General features: G+C 36.1%; 1 protein-coding gene across 5 annotated transcripts in view; it reads right to left on the bottom strand.

Annotated features, from left to right (window-relative positions):
- The window catches only part of TNKS2 (tankyrase 2), a 64,651-nt gene that overhangs the window by 30,909 nt on the left and 13,817 nt on the right, over positions 1 to 19,925 (bottom strand). For 4 of the 5 annotated variants that reach the window (XR_003677378.2, XM_024121231.3, XM_024121232.2 and 1 more), the window contains exons 3-13: positions 18,035 to 18,130; positions 16,073 to 16,109; positions 15,824 to 15,899; positions 15,354 to 15,448; positions 13,200 to 13,266; positions 10,458 to 10,644; positions 9,260 to 9,381; positions 6,826 to 6,917; positions 6,660 to 6,738; positions 2,837 to 3,008; positions 714 to 793 (exon numbers count right to left, since the gene is read on the bottom strand). Coding sequence is in view for 4 of the 5 variants with exons in the window: in XM_024121231.3 (XP_023976999.1) it covers positions 714 to 793; positions 2,837 to 3,008; positions 6,660 to 6,738; positions 6,826 to 6,917; positions 9,260 to 9,381; positions 10,458 to 10,644; positions 13,200 to 13,266; positions 15,354 to 15,448; positions 15,824 to 15,899; positions 16,073 to 16,109; positions 18,035 to 18,130 (1,103 nt within the window). In the remaining variant the exon portion in view is untranslated. The remainder of the gene's footprint in view (positions 1 to 713; positions 794 to 2,836; positions 3,009 to 6,659; positions 6,739 to 6,825; positions 6,918 to 9,259; positions 9,382 to 10,457; positions 10,645 to 13,199; positions 13,267 to 15,353; positions 15,449 to 15,823; positions 15,900 to 16,072; positions 16,110 to 18,034; positions 18,131 to 19,925) is intronic. The other variant, XM_024121233.2, reaches the window with a different exon arrangement.

The following is a 19,925-nucleotide window of genomic DNA, read 5'->3' as shown; positions in this document are numbered from 1 at the left end:
AATCTTCTGAGTTATTTAGCTGGATATTCAGTTTCTGTAGGTAACAGAAATATCTGGTATAGGCATTGAGACGTTACATATGATTCTACAGTAAAAGCAAAATTTGAGAAAAGGTTTTTCTAGGGAAGACTGTTATAGGAGATGGGGGCCATAGACGGGCTCAAGTTGGCTCTTCTGAGAAAGAAAAAAAATATTTCAGTCTAGATAAATTGAAGATTATTAGGAGACAGTGGCTCTGAAAGGTGGTGACACTATATTTTTACTATATTTAAACACTGGGTCCTCACAGAGGTAGAGGGGGCAAAAAAATGAAGAAACCAGAAAAAATATATAGACAGCGGGATACATTGTTTAGTTTTCTTCCCTTTCTGTTTTATGTGTCATATGTAAACAACAATGGACAATAATTTCATATACCTTATTCTTATTCTTTTAAAGGGACAAATGAATAGGTTCTTTAAACAAAATGCATTCCCATAAACATGCAGTTTATTTAAATTTGTGACTATGATGTATTTATTGAGATGCATATGAAACTAAAAAGTTTCTTTCATTACCCAATGATCCTTATTTGCAGAACTAGATTAGCATTATTTACCTTTTAAAACAATGCACATATAAATAACTAGATTTTTCATGTTTACAGTACAGATTCATTAAACACTGTCAAAATAAAAACACAAAGTTAACAAAACCATAAGATTATGTCTTACTTTTACAGTTTCTACATCTCCAGCCTTTGCAGCCTCCAGCAATTGTCTGTCTGCCTCTGAATTACCTAATGGGATACCCTCTAAAAAGAAAGAGAAGTAAAGAGTGATTAACTCCCATTTGGAAGGTGGGACTAAGTTTTAAGGAAGGCATCTTATCTGAGAGTAAAGTTCTTTTTATAGTTTGGTGATAATTACATAGGCAATCTCCATGGTAGTACGGGAAAAGCAGTAAAAACTTTTTTGAAACATTACATATGTCAAATGTATGTAGATGTGAATAATAATTATAAAATGAGATTTAAGCAATATAAAGGAACGTAATATAATGAAAGATGGCTTGCTCTGTAACCAAGTCAGTTGACTGGTGGTAAAGTATTAAATTAGGAGAGCAACAGCTAGATATCTAACCATGGTTCTGCCATTGACTAGCTACCTGAATTGGAGCAAGTCACTTGAACTTTCTGGGCCTCTGATTTTTCCAGTTCTAAAAAGAGAGAAGTTGGACTAGAAACATCTGAAGTTATTTTCAGGTCTAAAACTCTATGTTTTATAGCTCATTTAAAATATCATAGGAAAGGAAGAAAACATGTACCTTGTTCTCAGAACAAATAAACTTCAGATGGATTATAGACGCTAAGTATAAAAAAATTAAACCTTAAAAATACTAAAAGAAAATATAGGTAAATATTTTTTCTCTTGGAGCAGAAAAGCATCTTAAAGCAGTATATCAAAGGCAGAAACAAAACTAATTTGGAAAAATATCTGTCAGGCAATAACACAGCATTAAACAAAATCATAGGCAAAGAACAAAATGGAAAAAATACTGCAACATAAATCTAAGAAATGCAAATTAAAATAATGAAATACTGGGCTTTTTTTTTTTCATCCATTAGTGGGCAAAGAGCAAATGGGGAGTTACACCGTCAATATTTCTATAATTTGCATTTTAAAAAAGCATCTACTACTTCTGTAATTCACATACACGCACATAGACACACATTCACCCAAGGATATGATTAAGAATCATAATACCTGGGGCTGACAGGGAAAACAAGTCCTGTCACATCCTACTGGTAGGAATGTAAAATGGTACATAACAGCTTTTCTAGAAATGATTTAACAATTATGTTAACCTTGACTTGGAAATTCCACTTTGATAACTGACTCTAAGAAACTGGTTGGAAAGGTAAGTAATAGCACTTAGTATAAAACTAAGAAGACTGTAAATGTCCATCACTAGGTAACTGAATAGGACTAATGTTATTACCCCCAAAACTGACACCGAAACAAATGCATGGTATACGGGGAAGTAAAGGCAATTTTGAGAGCAGTCTTGTAGTTAGTTCACAATTTTAGAAGTTCACAGGAGATCTTATTAATCTGCCTTCTTCTATGCAAGCAGTGTTTTTCTCAAAATGTAGTTGCCAGACCATAGGCATAAGGATCATCAAGGGTGACTATAAAAGGTACAAAAGGCTTGATCTGTTACATTTCTTCTCATTTGAGCTTTGAGATGTCAGACACTCCATTAAATTCTAGTAAAATACGGAGATACAGGCAAAGACACTAAAATTTATGGGACCAGATTTCTAGGCTGAAATGTTTAACCTACGTCAAATGTGTAGATACTGGTCTAAATTGATTTGATTTTAAAATGTAATAAGTATCAGTCCATTCAACAGTTACATGTAAGTCAAATAGTTGGTTACCTTGTACAAATTCTATATGCTTTATATGAAGGATCTAAAAAAGAGTGAAGAGGCAGGGCCCGTCTTTAGAGTACTATTTATCACTATGGTTGCTCTTCTAAGAGACATCATCTACCCTTTTCAGTTTTCCTTTCTTTAAAAAGAAATAGCAACTGTTGTGTCTATTTTAAAACCCTTCTAGATAAAAACTTAAGAGACAGCTATATACTCACAGAAGCTGGGCAGCAAATGCTACTGGAACAAACTCATAAAAGACTTACAACATTTGGGCATTGAGTACAATGAGTTGATTAAGAAGAAATAACAGCCAACAATCCTGAAAAATTTTCTTTTTACTACCAACTCCTACATGATACGTGAAAAAAACTTAAAGGTTAATTTAAAAAATAATAATTTCATGGAAGTATTCAATACCTTGAAGAAGTTGCTGCACGTTTTCATTTCCCATCTGTAAGGCAGTAAAGCCCTGAAGGGATATAATGTTAGGATCACACCCATAGCTTAGGAGTAGGCGACAGGTTTGTAGATGACCACAATGCGCAGCTCTGTGCAGAGAAGTCTGACCGAGATTATCCAGAGCATTAACCTTAACAATCAGAAAAAGGTGAAATTAGCCTGTGGTACAAACTTTAAAATGATCTAATCATGCATCCAGCACTTGTTACTAATTAAAATCTCTCAATTAATCTCTTATGAAGTCCATTATCCAGTGCCAAAGAAAGTATTTTTGCTCAAATCTAGAGTATAAATTCACCAATTCATGAAGGTCCAATTTTTTTTTTTTTTTTTTTTTTTTTTTTTGCAGTATGCGGGCCCCTCACTGCTGCGGCCTCTCCCGCCGCGGAGCGCAGGCTCCGGATGCACAGGCTCAGCGGCCATGGCCCATGGGCCCAGCCGCTCCGTGGCATGTGGGATCCTCCCGGACTGGGGCATGAACCCGCGTCCCCTGCATCAGCAGGCAGACTCCCAACCGCTGCGCCACCAGGGAAGCCCCATGAAGGTCCAATTTTTGATTAAAAATATTGAATAACAGTTGTTTAGCATTGAAGTACTCAATAGATTCACCACATTTAGAGTGAGACACTGCCTAAGAAAGTCTAATGCATGTACTTTTATGGATCTCTGAGGTGCAGAAATGTGGAGACTAACCCCAAGATAACAGTTGGTAACAAAGCCAGAGACTAAATTAGCATTAAAATACTTATTTCGGGCTTCCCTGGTGGTGCAGTGGTTGAGAGTCTGCCTGCCGATGCAGGAGACGCGGGTTCGTGCCCCGGTCCGGGAAGATCCCACATGCCCCGGAGCGGCTGGGCCCGTGAGCCATGGCCGCTGAGCCTGCGCGTCCGGAGCCTGTGCTCTGCAACGGGAGAGGCCACAAAAGTGAGAGGCCCACGTACCGCAAAAAACAACAACAACAACAAAAACTTATTTCTATTGGCTTAATCTTCTATCTTATTTATCATGTAAAATATAATCTGTATGGATAAGGACACTATGGTATATTCACACAATGGAATACTTCTCAGCAATAAAAAGAACAAACTATTGATACATGGTTCAATCTCCAAAACATTATCCTAAGTGGAAAAAGTCTTACACAAAAGAGTATATATTGTACAATCCCATGGACATGAAGGCCCAGAATAGGCAAATCTAATCTATGTTAGAAAAAATCAAAATGGTTGTTGCCTCTAGGCATGGAGACTGCCTTGGATGGGACATTGCCTCTGCCATGAGATAATGTTCTCTATCTTCAAGAGTTTTGGTTACACAGGTGTATGCATTAGGCAAAATTCAGTAAATGTACATTTAAGATTTGTATATTTCATTGCATGTAAATTTCACATCCAAAGAAAGACTGTAAACAAATATTGACCTCTAGCTGATGCCTATTAAAAGAATTTAGGGAGAAGTGTGTATTAACTTGTGAATTACTTTGAAGTGTGTCAAAAAATAAGGTACTGATGGGTAGAGAGAGAAATTGATGGATATGTAAGAAAACAATACGGTGAAATGCTAGCAGTAGAATTTAGGTGGTAAGTATATAGTTATACTCTGTAAAATTCTTTCAGCTTGGTTGTATTTTTGAAATTTTTCATAATTAAAAAAAAAGTCACCTGTAAGACTCCTCCTATCTCATCCCCACCCTCCCACCCAGGAAAATAATTCTCCAAAACCTAACTGAGAAATCAAATTCCTCAGTAATCAATCATGTGACCACTAGTGTTTTGAGACGCCAATTCATATTCATGGAATCGGAGAAGACCTGAACAGGATTACATAGTAACACTTTCTCAATGAATCTAAAAGTAGCCTATAAAGAGATAGTCTCCATGCTTACAGAATCAGAAAAATCAACGTAAAATGCCCAGAGCAATTAATCTGTTTATTCATGTACCAAAACTCACTGCAATGTGAACTATATATCCACTTGAAAACTTTATTTGGGTGCCACTCTGTGTTAGGGTTAGGGTGACGAACTTGTCCTGGTTTGCCTGGGACTTTTCCGGTTTTAGCACTGAAAGTCCTGTGTTAAATCCCTTAGTCTTGGGACAAACCTGGATGGTTGGTCACCCTAGACAAGATTGTTTCACTGAGCTTCACAACTCAAATTTAATATGCATCCAGATATTCCTCAAGTAATGCACCACATGTAAAAAAAAAAATGCAATCAACGAAAAGTTATAGGACAGACAGACAAATGAGATATGCCAAGCAGTCAAGCAGAAATAAACTTTATTTTTTCAATACTTTACAATAGGAAAGATTGAGATTATACATTATCAAGAATTCCCCCAAATAAAAGAGAAATTAGGACACTGAGAGGCAACATAAAAAGAAACTGTAGAATTCTAAGTGGTTCCTTAAGTGAAAACCCAAGGAAGGACAGGTTAGAAAATCATTCTGCAAAGTTCATTTAGAGAAGAGCCTCAGGGGTCCCCAAGGGGTAAAGGGATCTCTATTTCTTTCTTCTCCCTTCATCACAGCAGCTCAATTCTATTATATAATGAATTTCTACCACAGATTTTGTTTGAAGAAAGCAACGATCAATGGCTATAAACTGAAAACTGTTGAATTAGGTGACTGTTATCTCTTCCAATCTGAGATGCTATGTGTATTGTTTACTGAGTAATTTTTTTTAAGTTCCTGAGTAAGAAATAATGACTTTTAGCCTTGATGAAAACCTGATTGTTCCATGAATAAAATGCTTTGTTTTCTTTCAATCCACTTGACTTTTTTTTGAGGTACAGTTGACATATATTATATAAGCTTCAGGTGTCCAACACAGTGAAATCACCTTGACTTTTAAACTTAAGTATACCGTTTCTACAAATAGGAAACCAATATTCTCCTAATAAAAATTATAACTCTTATAAAAATGTTCATCTGGGATATTCCCTAAAACCATCTTACATGCCACATTTTAGAATACATTTCTCTACTGAATGCTCTGGAATGAATGACTTTTGTGATTGATTTAAAAAAAATGCTTTGTGTACAAATGCCAACTACAGAACTTCGCAATATGAGGAGCTATGTTTTTAGTCAAGTTACTTAATTTATTTCCTTCTGTTCCATGATCTCTGGCTTAGTTATGAAATAACAGAGGGTAAGAGAGACTGTGGTTGGGGTAAATAACAGGGGTTATCATGGTAACCAAGCAACAGAAGATAACAGAAGAGAATCCCGGAAAAGATGATAGGTCAGAATAAATATGTCTGGCTGGGGATATTCTTAAGAGTGTATCGTTAGGAAAAGAAGGATAGGGCTTCCCTGGTGGCGCAGTGGTTGAGAATCCGCCTGCCGATGCAGGGTACACGGGTTCGTGCCCTGGTCCGGGAAGATCCCACATGCCGCGGAGCGGCTGGGCCTGTGAGCCATGGCCGCTGAGCCTGTGTATCTGGAGCCTGTGCTCCACAATGGGAGAGGCCACAACAGTGAGAGGCCCGCGTACCACAAAAAAAAAAAAAAAAAAAAAAGAAAAAGAAAAAGAAGGATAACTTGACCAGTGGGGTGTGGTTAAAAGGAAGGGAGAAGGAAGGATACATAGGAATAATGTTTCTTGAGTAAATCCACAGACTTTCTAGCAGAGAGATATATAGAAAAAGTATCTGCAGGACTACTCTGAGGGAAAAATACCTATGAAAGAGTAAATAGCTTAGGAAGTCAGGCATTTCATCCGCTAAATAGAAAACAACTCCCTGGATTACCAAAGATTACCAAAAATGAAGTATACCTTTGCTTCATGTTTCACCACTACTTCGACAACATCATTATGAGCTTTCTCAGATGCAACGTGTAGAGGAGTCAAGAATCTTAAAGAGAAAAAGTCAGCCGGACAATGAATGTATTTTCCAAAAATAAAAGTGTCAATAATTTTTAATTATTAAAAGCATACTTACTCTTTAGTCTTTTCATTGATGTTTGCTCCTTTTCTTAGCAACAGTTCACATATTTGCTTTCTTTTGGGATATGGAGATGCGGCAGCACAATGCTAGATAATTTAAATTGCAGCATTAATCAAGGACTATACATAACTGATTTTTAAGAACTTTCGTGTTTCCAATCAAGAACAATTAAGAAGTTATTTCATGTCTTTGTTTCATTTTTGACTGAACTTTGCTCTTCAAAGACTTTCTTTTGGATGGAACGTGCAATGATTACCAAATTCTGACAGTGCCTGAAAACCCTATTTAGCAAGTGATATGTTATTAATTTTGATTAAGCTTCATAGTTGTCCTACATCTCTGAAAAAGCTACTACTGCTGTAATGAAAAACTTAAATTGTGACCAACAGTCCTTTCAAAACTGCTCCCAAAGAGCATGGTGTTTATGTTATTTTTTAAAGGTTAATAAAACACCCCAAAGGTTGGGATTTCTTTACATGAAGAAATAACACAGCACTTGTCAGCTCTGGATTCTGCTTAGAAAAACACTGATGGAATAGCCGACAAACTGGGTGGTATTTATATCTTCCTCAATGAGTTGCTCCAGCAGGATAAGGACCTTGAATTACTTGTTTGGTAAAATCAGTGGTAGAAAATTATATACTCTGAGTTGGAGGCTGCAGGATCTATGTCTATGATGTATCAAGGAGAAAAGGGGATAGGAGGTAGGGATTTGCCAGTTATAAACCCAATAAATATCTCATGGTCATGTCCCAGATCTTTGTCTCCCCAACATCCAGGATTATACCCATACACAACAGGTGTTCAATAAATGTCAGAATGAGTGAACGACTAAATTAATGCATGAAAGTTAAGTTAAAACTGAAACCTGAGATTTCATGGAATAAAAGTTCTGGATAACTGTCAAGCTAACTTGTGCACACATCTAAACACAGTACATATGAAATGTGTCTGATTTTAACCTATTGCTAATTATAAAGCTTATCTGATCTTTATGACTTTGCTTCAGATTCATTCTTTGATGTTGTTGCTGTCACCAAAATCATTCCTTTGCCCTCAATAAAATCATTTCTAATTGGTGAACACAGCTCTTTTGGTATGTTTTGAATAATCATCCCAGGACATCTATCAGGTTGGCACAGAGAATGGAAAATAGTTTATATCCAAGAATTCTTGAGCTCATCCATTTCAAATTGCACCCTTACTCTTCTGCCCCATCCTTTTACAGGCAGGGCCTGTAATCTCTGGAAACCTGGAAGACAATGCCTCTGCAACACAACTATCTACCAACAGTTAATTCCCTGTATTTTAAGGTTAATTAAAAAAATGAGTTGTTTAATAGCAGAATACTCAGAGGAAAACAACATGTAGAATTAACTTTTCAGACTGGAAGATTTTCCAAGTCAGTTTTTCCAAGCTTCCCTGTACCATCTTGATACTGTTATGATTTAAATTTTGCAGTGGCATTTCTTATTAGTCTGCAACTTTGCTATTTTTTTTTTAACACGGATTTTTTTTTTAAAGTAGCAAAAAGTTCTACAACGTTTTATAGATCGGTTTCTACACAAAACTTCAGAGTTTATATCATGGCATAAGGAAGAAAATTAACCATAAAACATATTGGGTAAGTAAGGCTACTACAAGGTAAATCTTCCCCTAAAGACATTAATTTACTTAGTGTCATCTTCCCTCACCGAAAGCACATTCTGCAACTCATACAGCTTTGTTCCTTTAAATTTCTACTTCTAAGGTAGCCTCTGATCACAACATTCCCTTTCCTATCTTCCACCACTTACCTCTACTAGCTTCCATTCTTTTCTTACTCCTTTTCCATAGACTGCCCAATTTTCATCTACTTTGTTACAGCACCACAGAGCTGACATCACCTCTATCAGGGAAGCTGCCTCTACTCACACAGATACTTTACTCACACAGTATAAAGGGGATATATACAGACTTTAGATCTAATTCTGAAAAAATTACAATACCAAAAGGAAAATCAAGTGGCTTTTATCTTGATGGCAAGACTATTTTCTTTTTCAGTGGGTTCCAAATTTTCAATCATAAACATTTATGCGCTTTATAATTAAAAAAAGCAAATGATATATATGATTTATGATAATAGAAAAGTCACATATAATACATGCCAGTATGTGAATAAAATTTTTGTCTGGAAGGATGTGCAAATGAACAACAGTACTGCATTTTGAGCGGATGTGGTTGTCTATTTTTCTGTATTGTTTGAAATTTTTTCTTTATATACCTACAGGCATTAATTCTTAAAAAGCATATATTTTTAATACAATACTATTATTAAAAGTAAGACATTATGTTAGTCATCCTGCATCACCAAAAGAAGTAAGACATTATGATTAATTTAGCATGTTTTTGGTTATTTCGTTTTAAAAACTTAAATGTGAAACATTACCAATGCTGTTTCATGTGTTTGAGGATGCTTAAAATTCACCATTTCCAGAGAGAGATGTTTTTTGATTCGTGTAACATCAGCTTCCCGTGCAGCTTGAAGCAACGAGTGGCCTTTAAATTCATCTAGATGAAGAAAAAGCATTTAAATCTGCGTGAGAACTATCACATTTATGGGACTTGCCAGACGCAGTATTTTTCTTGAACTTATTTTCAAAATTATCTACCAAGTAGCCAGTGAAGCTCTAAAGATATTCTCCAAATATAACCCTTGGAAAGGGAGACAGTGGTATGCCAGCTCCCCTCAGTTATGACCCAATTCACTCCCATGTGTGTATACAACATGGCCTATTCAAGGTCTATTTTGGTCTGATATATGGATTATTGCTATATATTCCCAGACCAGAGAGTTCTGAGAATTTTCCAAAGCACAGAACTTTTCTCAGTAAAGAAATAAAAGAAAAGGTGATCACAGTCCCCATATTAACATTATAGCAGCAGCAGATGGTTCTGCTCACACATCAGAGAACTGGGGACTAGACTAGTGGGATATTTCTAAGAGCCACCTACTGATCAATAAATGAAAGAGGGCATTTTCTCAAGATTCTTTGCTATTATTCATCGGACTTGTGAAACCACCCACTATATTTTACTATTCCAGAATAATACAAGCTTAACATAAGTTTCCTATTTATGTATAGTAATGCTATATCTGAAATACGTGGCTATTTCTCACCACTACATCTATTTCAGTTAAAGACAGAAAAGCACAGAATTGCCCAGATACCAAAGAATATTAGATGGTAAGATCTGGGGACTATGTTTACAAGACAGCAATCCTACAAATAACACTTCAAAACTTCATAGCAGCTAATAAGAAAGTCACATCAAAGATAGGAATAAAACTCAGATTTTTTCTTTCCAAAAGCATACCATCTATGAGAGTAACACATACAAAAAGCATTTAACTTGACTTGAAAAAAACAAATACAAATATACTTTCTTTTCATAGCATCTTAAGAGCAAAATGAGTAGAAAACTTTCAAATGATTAAATATGTTAGTGTGAACAATAATAGATACCCATGGCTAAGGAAAATACCTTATTATTCAAAAATTTCCAAAAAACAAACAAGAAAGAAAAAATGTTAGTTTACTGATATAAGAGCTAAGCTGAATGAACATTCATCATTTTATACTTACATGCTAATCTTTCTTTTAACTGTGGTGTGGGAGCCAAGTCTATAGCACTTTTATTGTGACAATTCAGCAGTGTTGGATCTGCGCCGTAACTTAGGAGAAGAGAACACACTTCAACTCTGTTCTTGGAAGCTGCCTCATGAAGAGGAGTGAACTGCCACAAGTCCATTGCATTTACGCAGGCACCATGCTGGGGGTGGGATAGGGTGGGTAAAGCACATATTTAGCCCTCAATTTTTAAGAGAATTTAGAATTATCAGTAGTGTGTAATTTAACAGCATGAAATCTTAAAAAGGTTATGTTCCCAAAGGTCACTTTTCGAACCAATTACTTCAGAAAGAGTAATTTTTTTCCCCTGCAGAAAAAGTCAGTGGTTGCTAGGCCTACCCACAAGTGCCTATTTAACTTTTATTGTTAAAAATATTTAAAAATGAAGCTTTACATTTAACCTGCATCCTTTCCAAGAACTATTTTTTCCCTTCCTGAGATATAATGTACATACACGGTAAAATGCACAGTTCTTAAGTATACGTTTGATGAGTTTTGACAAATGTATATATCTGTGAGACCATCACCCAATTCAAGATAGAGAGGAGGCTTTCATCACCCCAGAATGTCCCTCATGCTCCTTTTATAGACAACTCCTGCCCCCATTCTGACTGTTAGCACTATATATTAGAATTACCTGTTTCTGAATTTCATTAAAGTAGGATAGCACAGTATGTGCTTTTGTGTCTAGCTTCTTTCACACAATGTTTCTGAGATTCATACATGTTGTTGTTATCAAGTTTGTTTTTATTGGGGACTTCCCTGGTGGCGCAGCAGTTAAGAATCTGCCTGCTGGGGCTTCCCTGGTGGTGCCATGCTTAAGAATCCGCTTGCCAATGCAGGGGACACGGGTACGAGCCCTGGTCCGGGAAGATCCCACATGCTGCAGAGCAACTGAGCCTATGTGCCACAACTACTGAGCCTGTGTTCTAGAGCCCACGAGCCACAGCTACTGAGCCCATGTGCCACAACTACTGAAGCCCGTGCACCTAGAGCCCGTGCTCCATAACAAGACAAGCCTCCACAATGAGAAGCCGGCACACCACAATGAAGAGTAGCCCCCGCTGGCCACAACTGGATAAAGCCCCACGCAGTAACGAAGACCCAACACAGCCAAAAATAAATAAAATTAAAAAAAAAAAAGTTTGTTTTTATTGCTGAGTAGCATTCCACTGTATAGATACACCACAATTCACTTATCCATCATCCTGTTGATGGGCATTTGGACTGTTTCTAGTTTTTGACTATTATGAATAAGTTGTTATGAACATTCATAACAACTATGAATGTGGATATATGCTATGATTTCTCTTGGATAAATCCCTAGGGGAGGAATTGTTGGGTCCTGTGGAAGATGTATGTTTACTTTTAGTAGAACTGCCAAACAGTTTTCTAAAGTGGTTGTATTATTTTTGTACTGCCATTGGCAACATTTTGAGTTCCAGGGCTCCACATCCTTGCTAATATTTGGTATTGTTAGTCTTTTTAATTTTAGACGTTTCCAAGTAATGGATTTGGATAAACCACAGAGGTCATTCTAGCTCAACCTCTCATCAAACACAAAATCCCTTCCATAGCATTTCTGCAGAAGGCAAACCAGCTACTTACTCTTTTAGTACTTTCAATGATGGGAAACTAATTCTCAACGAACACAGTGTTTTATAACTATTAGATAACTCCTGACTCTCCTGAGCTTGACTGCTCTGGTAACTGCACCCTCACCTCACTTAGCGTCCTCTCTATATATGACCTTCTCCCACTCTTATTCAGTGAACACTAGGTCTTAGGAAAACACCATTCAGTTGTCTGTAAGTCCCAATGCAACCTATCTCATGTTTCACTCTCATCCACAATTAACATTCCAAATATTCTGTTAAATTCAAGATTCAGTTTTACAGTAAGCAAAAGCATTACTGTTAAATGTGTAATATTATAGTCACATTATACATTTTAAAAGGCTTATGGGCTACTCAGAGTATCTAATCATTATAGTAAAGTTATTTCTGTGGGAAAATATATTCAGTGGTAGCACTTGCCCAGAAAGAAGCAGAGAGGCATTGGAAACAAATGCTCTCTTTCCCTTCTCATGACAGCTGCTGACAGAATGAGGAAAAGTTTCAAGGGCAGAATGAAAGCGGAGTGAGAGAAGTCTAAAGAATGTCAAATACATATGTAGAGACTGGGGGACCAAAAGAAATGCGTGTGGGTAACATCCTTGAATCCACTCTCAAAGAGAATGTATAGCTTCTATTCTCATCCAACAGGGAGCAAAACAAGAAGTTTCTTGCCAGTCCCTGGAACCTGCCTGTTAAACAACAGCTGCCCAGCATAACGGAAGAAGTGAAGCTTACCAAGTAAGCCTGTTCCAACCCAAAGTACAACTGGGCAGGTCTTGAAAATCTAACTGGTGGTTTTAGTAACATATGGTCCACTAAAAATGACTTCTGATATTTTCAAGAGTTTTGAAACTTCAAAACTTTATTCTGATATTCACAAAATGGGAAAGCTACTTTATATAAAAAATCTTATGGTATCTCAAAAATCTCAAAGCAGTCAGATGCTGATCTATCAATCATCCACATTTTGTAATGATTATAAATACTCCTTCTATATCCACCAAGCACTAAAAACACAAAGAAGACATATATACTATGGATTTCAAGTAATTTTATATAAGAAAAGTATACAAGAACTAACCTTGACCAGAAGTTCGGTTACTTCATAATGACCATAGGAACAGGCATTGTGCAGGGGCACCAGGTCACTACAATACGAGAAGGGGGAAAACCCTGTGTTATTACAGATTCCCTAGGCTTTAATTTAATTTTAATTAAATTTACGCAAATTTAACTAGCAAATAGCTTATGTGACCTTCTAACAAAAGTGTATAAAACTTAATAATATGTATTTGAACCCTAAGTCCTAACAATTCTAATGCCCGAGTCTCTTTAAAATCTACCCCCCCACCCCTGCCCCCACTGTCACTGTCATCCCCTTAGTTTGGGCCTTGTTTATTTCTCCCTGTACTACTGAAACAGGCCCCACTGCAATTTATCCTCCAAGCTATAGCCAGATTTTTCTAAAAGGTAAATCTGATATGGTTAGTCCTCGTTTTCATGACCTTCACTGCTACTTCCTTGCTTTCAAATGATGGCTCCAACTGTTTAGCCTGGCATACAATGATCTGACTCTCTAGCCTTACCCTTTGATAACAGTATGCTAAACCACTTAAAGTTCCCTGAACTCCATAGTATCCCCTGGGTGTAATGGGATAGATTTCCCTCCCTTCTGACTTCGACACATCTTTTCCAAACTCAGAGCTCAAACACTGGCTCTACTTTGAAACTTTTTTTTTTTTAAAGATTCTGTAAGATAAATTGCTATATTCCTTAATATAAAACCCAATCCCTTCATGACGGCAATGGAGGAAGAACTTTCTATATAGGAAGGTACAGCAGAACCTTAAAATCCTGAATTATAATTATATATATATAATATATATATTAATTATATATAATTATATATTAATTAATTATATATTATAATTATATACTAATTATATCTGTAAGTTGGTCCTCCTTGGGAATCACTCACTAATCACCACAGACATCATCATGATGGCCGCTGCTGAGGGATGGCCACCGCTGAGTGACAGCCACCCATGGCTTAGTCTTTGGTTCTATCAGTCCTCTCTGTAGAGCCTCATGGCTTTCCTCACCATTTTGATTATGATTTCTTACTTACCTGAGCACCAATTTCATTCCCAACTATCTACTAGCTACCTCCACCCGAGTTCCCATCATCATCTCATAAAACCAAGACTTCTAAAAGTGAATGCAATGTTTCCCCCCTCCAGGATAATTAATTTTCTCTACTGGATTTCAGTATGTGTTATCATTGGGTCTCACTCATTCAGCTTCAGAATATGAAATGTAATAATCTCTACTATTCTCCCTCATCACATCCAGATATTCAACAAACCTTAAACATTCTTACACTGTAATATCTCTTGCATCTGTGCTTTCTTTTTATTTCCATTTCCTCTGCCACTACTGCTGCAGATATTATTACGCCTGAACCCCTACAATGCTCACTCTCCTAACTGCTCTTTTTGCCTCTAGTCTCCTTCTTCAATCTACCCTACACATTGCTGCCAGAGTGTGTTTCCTAAAACTCCTCTTTTCCTAAAACTCCTCTTTTAGAAGAATCATTCCCCTTGCTTAAGATCCTTCAACAGCTATTGTGGCTCACAGAATCAAGCTTGAATTCCTTAGGCTAGAATACCAAGTTCTTTAAAAGCTGGTTCTTACCTGTTTCTCCAACCCTAACCTTTACTTCTCCCCTATATTAATCATAGGCTTCAGCCACGTTGGTCTAGTCATTGTTTCTTAAGATATGCTGCAGTATCTGTTTTAGCACCTTCTCTCAAATCAATTCTCTTGCACAGAGTGATGTTTCCTAAACTCTCTGCTTTCTTGAACTAAGTCCAGGTCAAGTATCACCTCCTCCTGAAGGATTTCTCAACCACTACAGCCAGCACTGAGCATTCCCTCCTAAGAACTCCTATAAGTGCTATCCCTTTCTATTTATCACTTCACATTTAGTAGAGAACTTATACTGTTAGGTCTAAGTCCCTAGAGTACATGCCTCCTAGAATACAGCGTAAGACCTATGGTGGTGGCCTTAAGGTTTTATAATTCCCTGTGCTCTCAGAGCAATCTGCTTATTATAAAAGCTCAATAAATGTTTTATGCTGTTTAGTAAAAAATATGATTTTTATAAGATTACAGAGAGTATCACAAGGACAGTAACATTTAAGAAATCCTCATTTTTGTTTAAATGCTTATTTACCCTTTATCTTTAGCATGAACATCAGCTCCATGTTGCAACAACAGCTGTACAATCTTTACTCTGTTGTAACCTGCCGCCAAATGCAATGGAGTTGACTGAAATATTAAACAGACAAATTAATGAAATTCAATAGCTAAAAAATATGCATGAAAAGGTAAAAATCCAAATATAAAATCAGAAATCCAGAAAAACCTTTATAACTTCATTGTCTAAATAATAGTAATAATCTGGTTTTACAAAATCCAACATATATACTGAAGGCACAGTATAATAGTTTACAAGTTCACTATTGCAAATAGGAAGCTACCTAAATGTTTATTATTAACAAAGTTTTACTAAGGTTAAGAATTAATCCAAATTATTGCTTAAAAGAAAATATCAGCATTTTTGTCAAATGTTTTAAGTTAACAGATAAACATAATTTCATGTTACCAGGAAATGGACACAAACTTAGTTGCAAAAGGAAGTACCTTTCTGCCATCACTTGCATGGCAGTTGACATTTAATGGTGTAAGGAGAGCCATCATTTTTTCCTCATTGCCACTCCTAGCATACAAAAAAATGTATTAGCAATTTGTATTTTTTATCAGATTCTATCTGGAGACATGTATGTGACCATTAAAAAAAAATTCATTCTCTTTTGTAAAAAAAAAATAAATAAAATTAAAAAATTAAAAGGTGAAATATTTATGATACATATTTATAACACTAATACACACCTGGCACTCTCCAAGAGTTCATCTTTCTTATATTCACCTGTGAATTAGGGGAAAAAAAAAAAGCAGAAATAAAAAAAAATTAATTACAAAAGTAATGTCAGTTTTATGCATAAAGATGCTCAGTGAACTATATTAAAGGAGAAAAAATTGGAAATAAATTTCCAATAAATGGAAAATAGTTAATCAACAGAATACTGTGCAGTTTAAAAGTATTTATATGAAGACAGACAGAATACCTTTGTTATGAAAGTGAAAAAAAGAGATTCAATGTTATATAATGAAACATTACCGCAACTATATGAAAACAATATGCACAGAAAGAGGAAAGCCAAGAAGGAAATAAATCAAAATTTTAACAGTTTGTCTTAGGGGGTAGGTTATGGGTAACCTTTTCCATTTCTTTTTTACTCCTCAAATTTCATAAAACCAATGTTATTTGTTTAACAGACAAAATGCATTCACAACTTCATTCAAAATCAGAACAAAACAAAATCCAATATAAAAATAAAACGATATCACAGAAATTACAAAAGATACTCTATAGCATCACCAATGGAACATAATCATTAACATTTTTATGAATCCAGAAGATTTTTCTACACTAAAATTGTTTTATTACAATGCTGCTTTAAATATATACAAATAGGGCTTCCCTGGTAGCACAGTGGTTAAGAATCTGCCTGCCAATGCAGGGGACAAAGGTTCGAGCCCTGGTCCGGGAAGATCCCACATGCCACGGAGCAACTAAGCCCGTGCGTCACAACTACTGAGCCTGCTCTCTAGAGCCTGCGAGCCACAACTACTGAAGCCCGCATGCCTAGAGCCCATGCTCCACTACAAGAGAAGCCACCACAATGAGAAGCCCGCGAACTGCAACGAAGAGTAGCCACTGCTCGCTGTACCCAAAGAAAAGCCCATGCGCAGCAATGAAGACCCAACACAGCCAAAAATAAATAAATAAAATAAACTAATATATATATATATATACACACACACAAAAACAGGACTAAATAAACTCCTTATGCCTACAGCCTTTATATTTACAAATGAATATAAGCAAAAACTTTAAAATCGATACAATTTAAATTAACATAATAAAGTGTTTATTTATTTGCTTAAACGAAATCCTAACTGGTGTCCACAATATGAATTGTATACTGATTGCTGTGCAAGGCTTCTTTTGAGCCTTGATTTTTACAAAAGGTAAAAGTAGGGAATAGCATGGAATAGGGAAGGAGGAAATGAACACTGAATTGTTGGTTACAATAGCTCACTTTTCTAGAACTCTTTTAGGGTACTAGTCTAAATTTTCTCAGTAATACCAGAAGAAATATCACAAAGCCCAAGCACAAAAGCTCACAGCAGAGCCCCTCAAGCTCTTGACTATTAGACGTAATTCTAATGGTGATCACACAGTACATAAGAATCCAAAAAATAATATGGCAGAGAGTTGCTTCAGAGGAAATACTCTGATAAGGGAGAAAATATGTGAAGTAGATACTACCACTCAAAAAAGCCTGACAGTCTAAAATCAACCTAAACCTAGGGACCACAGCCTTATATATCTTAATATGTTCCAAGCACATGAATATGTTCCAAGCACATGAATATGTTCCAGTAGAACACAATAATTCTCACTCTTCATGGTACTGAAATTGATGTGCCCAGAATCCTCTGTTTAGAAAAGCAAGAGAATGATTACTAACACACAATTATCTACCACCCCTGCCCCCAATAAGGCAGGAATCACAAATTTAAAAGCTAATTAAAAAAAACAAAACAAAACAAAACTTTACCTTCCTTAGACAAGAATCAAATGTCAACTGTTCAGATGCAAAAAAGAATAGCAACTGAACTGATACTATTAAAAAAATCTCATTGAGGTCATTAACTGACTGTCTACCTAGCAAGCTCATTCTCTATATTCTTCCCAGAATACCCAAAGAGAGTATGTAGACTTACCAGTCAGCACTGCTTTGGCAGACGGGTCTGCTAAATCCAATGCTGTCCTTCCATCTGTATTTCGAATGGTTGGCTCAGCTCCATGCTGTAAGAGCACTGCAAAACAGCAACACTACCTTTCAAAATGGTAATCATGACAATTTGATTTTAATAAATCATTTTCTCAAAAATTCTGGTCCAGAAGTCTCAAAGTAAAGACTTTTTATACCCTGATAGTATGGTAAATGTTATATTTTAAAGGTAAGAATATATAAAATATTCCATTATTTAATGTATTAGACACATTTATCTCCCCTAAGCTCAATGTCAGATTTTCCTTTGCTAAACAAGTGACTAAGGACAGATAAAGAACTAAAAGGAAAGTTTACTTGAAAGCTTGTTTTCTGTTTTCTCATACCAAATGAACACTGCCTAGAAAGATTACTCTATAATAGCAAAAATGAAATTTCTAAAGCTGTGAATAGCCCAGGAATAGGGATCTGCGGGATTAAAAAAAAGAAAGAAAGAAAAAGAAAAAAACACTTTGTAGAGTTAACAAACCCCCAATCAAAACTGCTACATTACAACCCAAAAAGCATAAAAAGACTTGTGCTATACTCTGTACATATTGTTATTTGGTTATATAAAGATATTCCATCACACTCTATAATAAGGAGCTGGGGAAAGACAGGCAAATACATGCAAAGAGGGAAGCTCAGCTCCCGTTCCTTTATAGGGTTAATGTTCATTCCACTGTACTCCTATCTCTAACAGTGATGTCCAATAGAAATAAAATGTGAGCCACATATGTAATTTAAAATTTTCTAGCAGCCAGATTATAAAAACAAAAAGCAGGTTAATTTTAACATATTTTATTTAATCCAATATACCCCAAATATTGCCATTTCAATATTTACATTTATATTGTAAGCAATATACAATTGAGATATTTTGCATTCCTTTTCTTTGTACTAATCTTTGAAATCTGGTATGTATTTTCCCCTTACAGTACATCTCAATTTGAACTAGCCACATTACAAGTCTTCAACTACCATACTGGACAGTGCAGATCTATAACTATATTTGGAAAACCCTACATTATTAAAGCTCATTATTTATATGCCTGAAACTCAGGTACCAGAAAAGGATTCTGAGCAGAGGGCAGATAACACAAAGGACAAAAACAACCAAAAAAAGATAACACACAGGAAAGGAGAACTGGACAGAGGTTACTAGGTAATCCTTTTCTAATCTTTATAAATTACCTAACCTAATTTAAACTAAGCTCATGACTTCAGTATAAAGTAATTTGGGTTGGTGGGGGGCTGGGAGAGAGAGAAAGAACAATTTAAGTCTAGCATAGAGCCCCTAGACTTTTCCTAGTGCACAGAACTGGTTTTCTATCTGTCTCAAGGACTTCAAGTGTCCCTGTTTTGCATCAGAAAATAGAGGTAAGGTAGCAGTCCAAAATCTCCGACTCTGTTAAGCTCAGAAAAGTCAATACCGGGTTAATGACAATTCTCAAATAAGCAGCCTTCTCACGTATAATTTTCTGTCAGTGACCAATCTGCGAAGCAAATCCTATTTCATTCATTAAAGTATCCTAAATGACTGACAGTTTTTCCTTCAAATGCTTCTTTACTTATCCTGCCATTTCTACTCTCCTACAACCACCCCAGTTCATGCCTTCATCATTTCTCATCTGCCATTATTCTATAGCTTCCTAGCTAGTCTCCCTAATGCCATCCTTTCTACTCAGCCCTCTACCAGATCACTCTTTCTAAAATATACTGCTCTCACCACACTGTCCCCTCCTTAAAAGTTATCAATGATTCCAAACCATCTACATAACAATATCAAGCTCTTTACCCTGGAATCCGAAGCTCCTTATAAAGAAGTCACTACCTAACTT

This window comes from Physeter macrocephalus, chromosome 20 (assembly GCF_002837175.3).
Source record: "Physeter macrocephalus isolate SW-GA chromosome 20, ASM283717v5, whole genome shotgun sequence".
Classification (NCBI taxonomy): Eukaryota; Metazoa; Chordata; class Mammalia; order Artiodactyla; family Physeteridae; genus Physeter; species Physeter macrocephalus.
The sequence above is the reverse complement of the archived record's forward strand: the minus strand, read 5'-3'. Positions and strand labels throughout refer to the sequence as shown.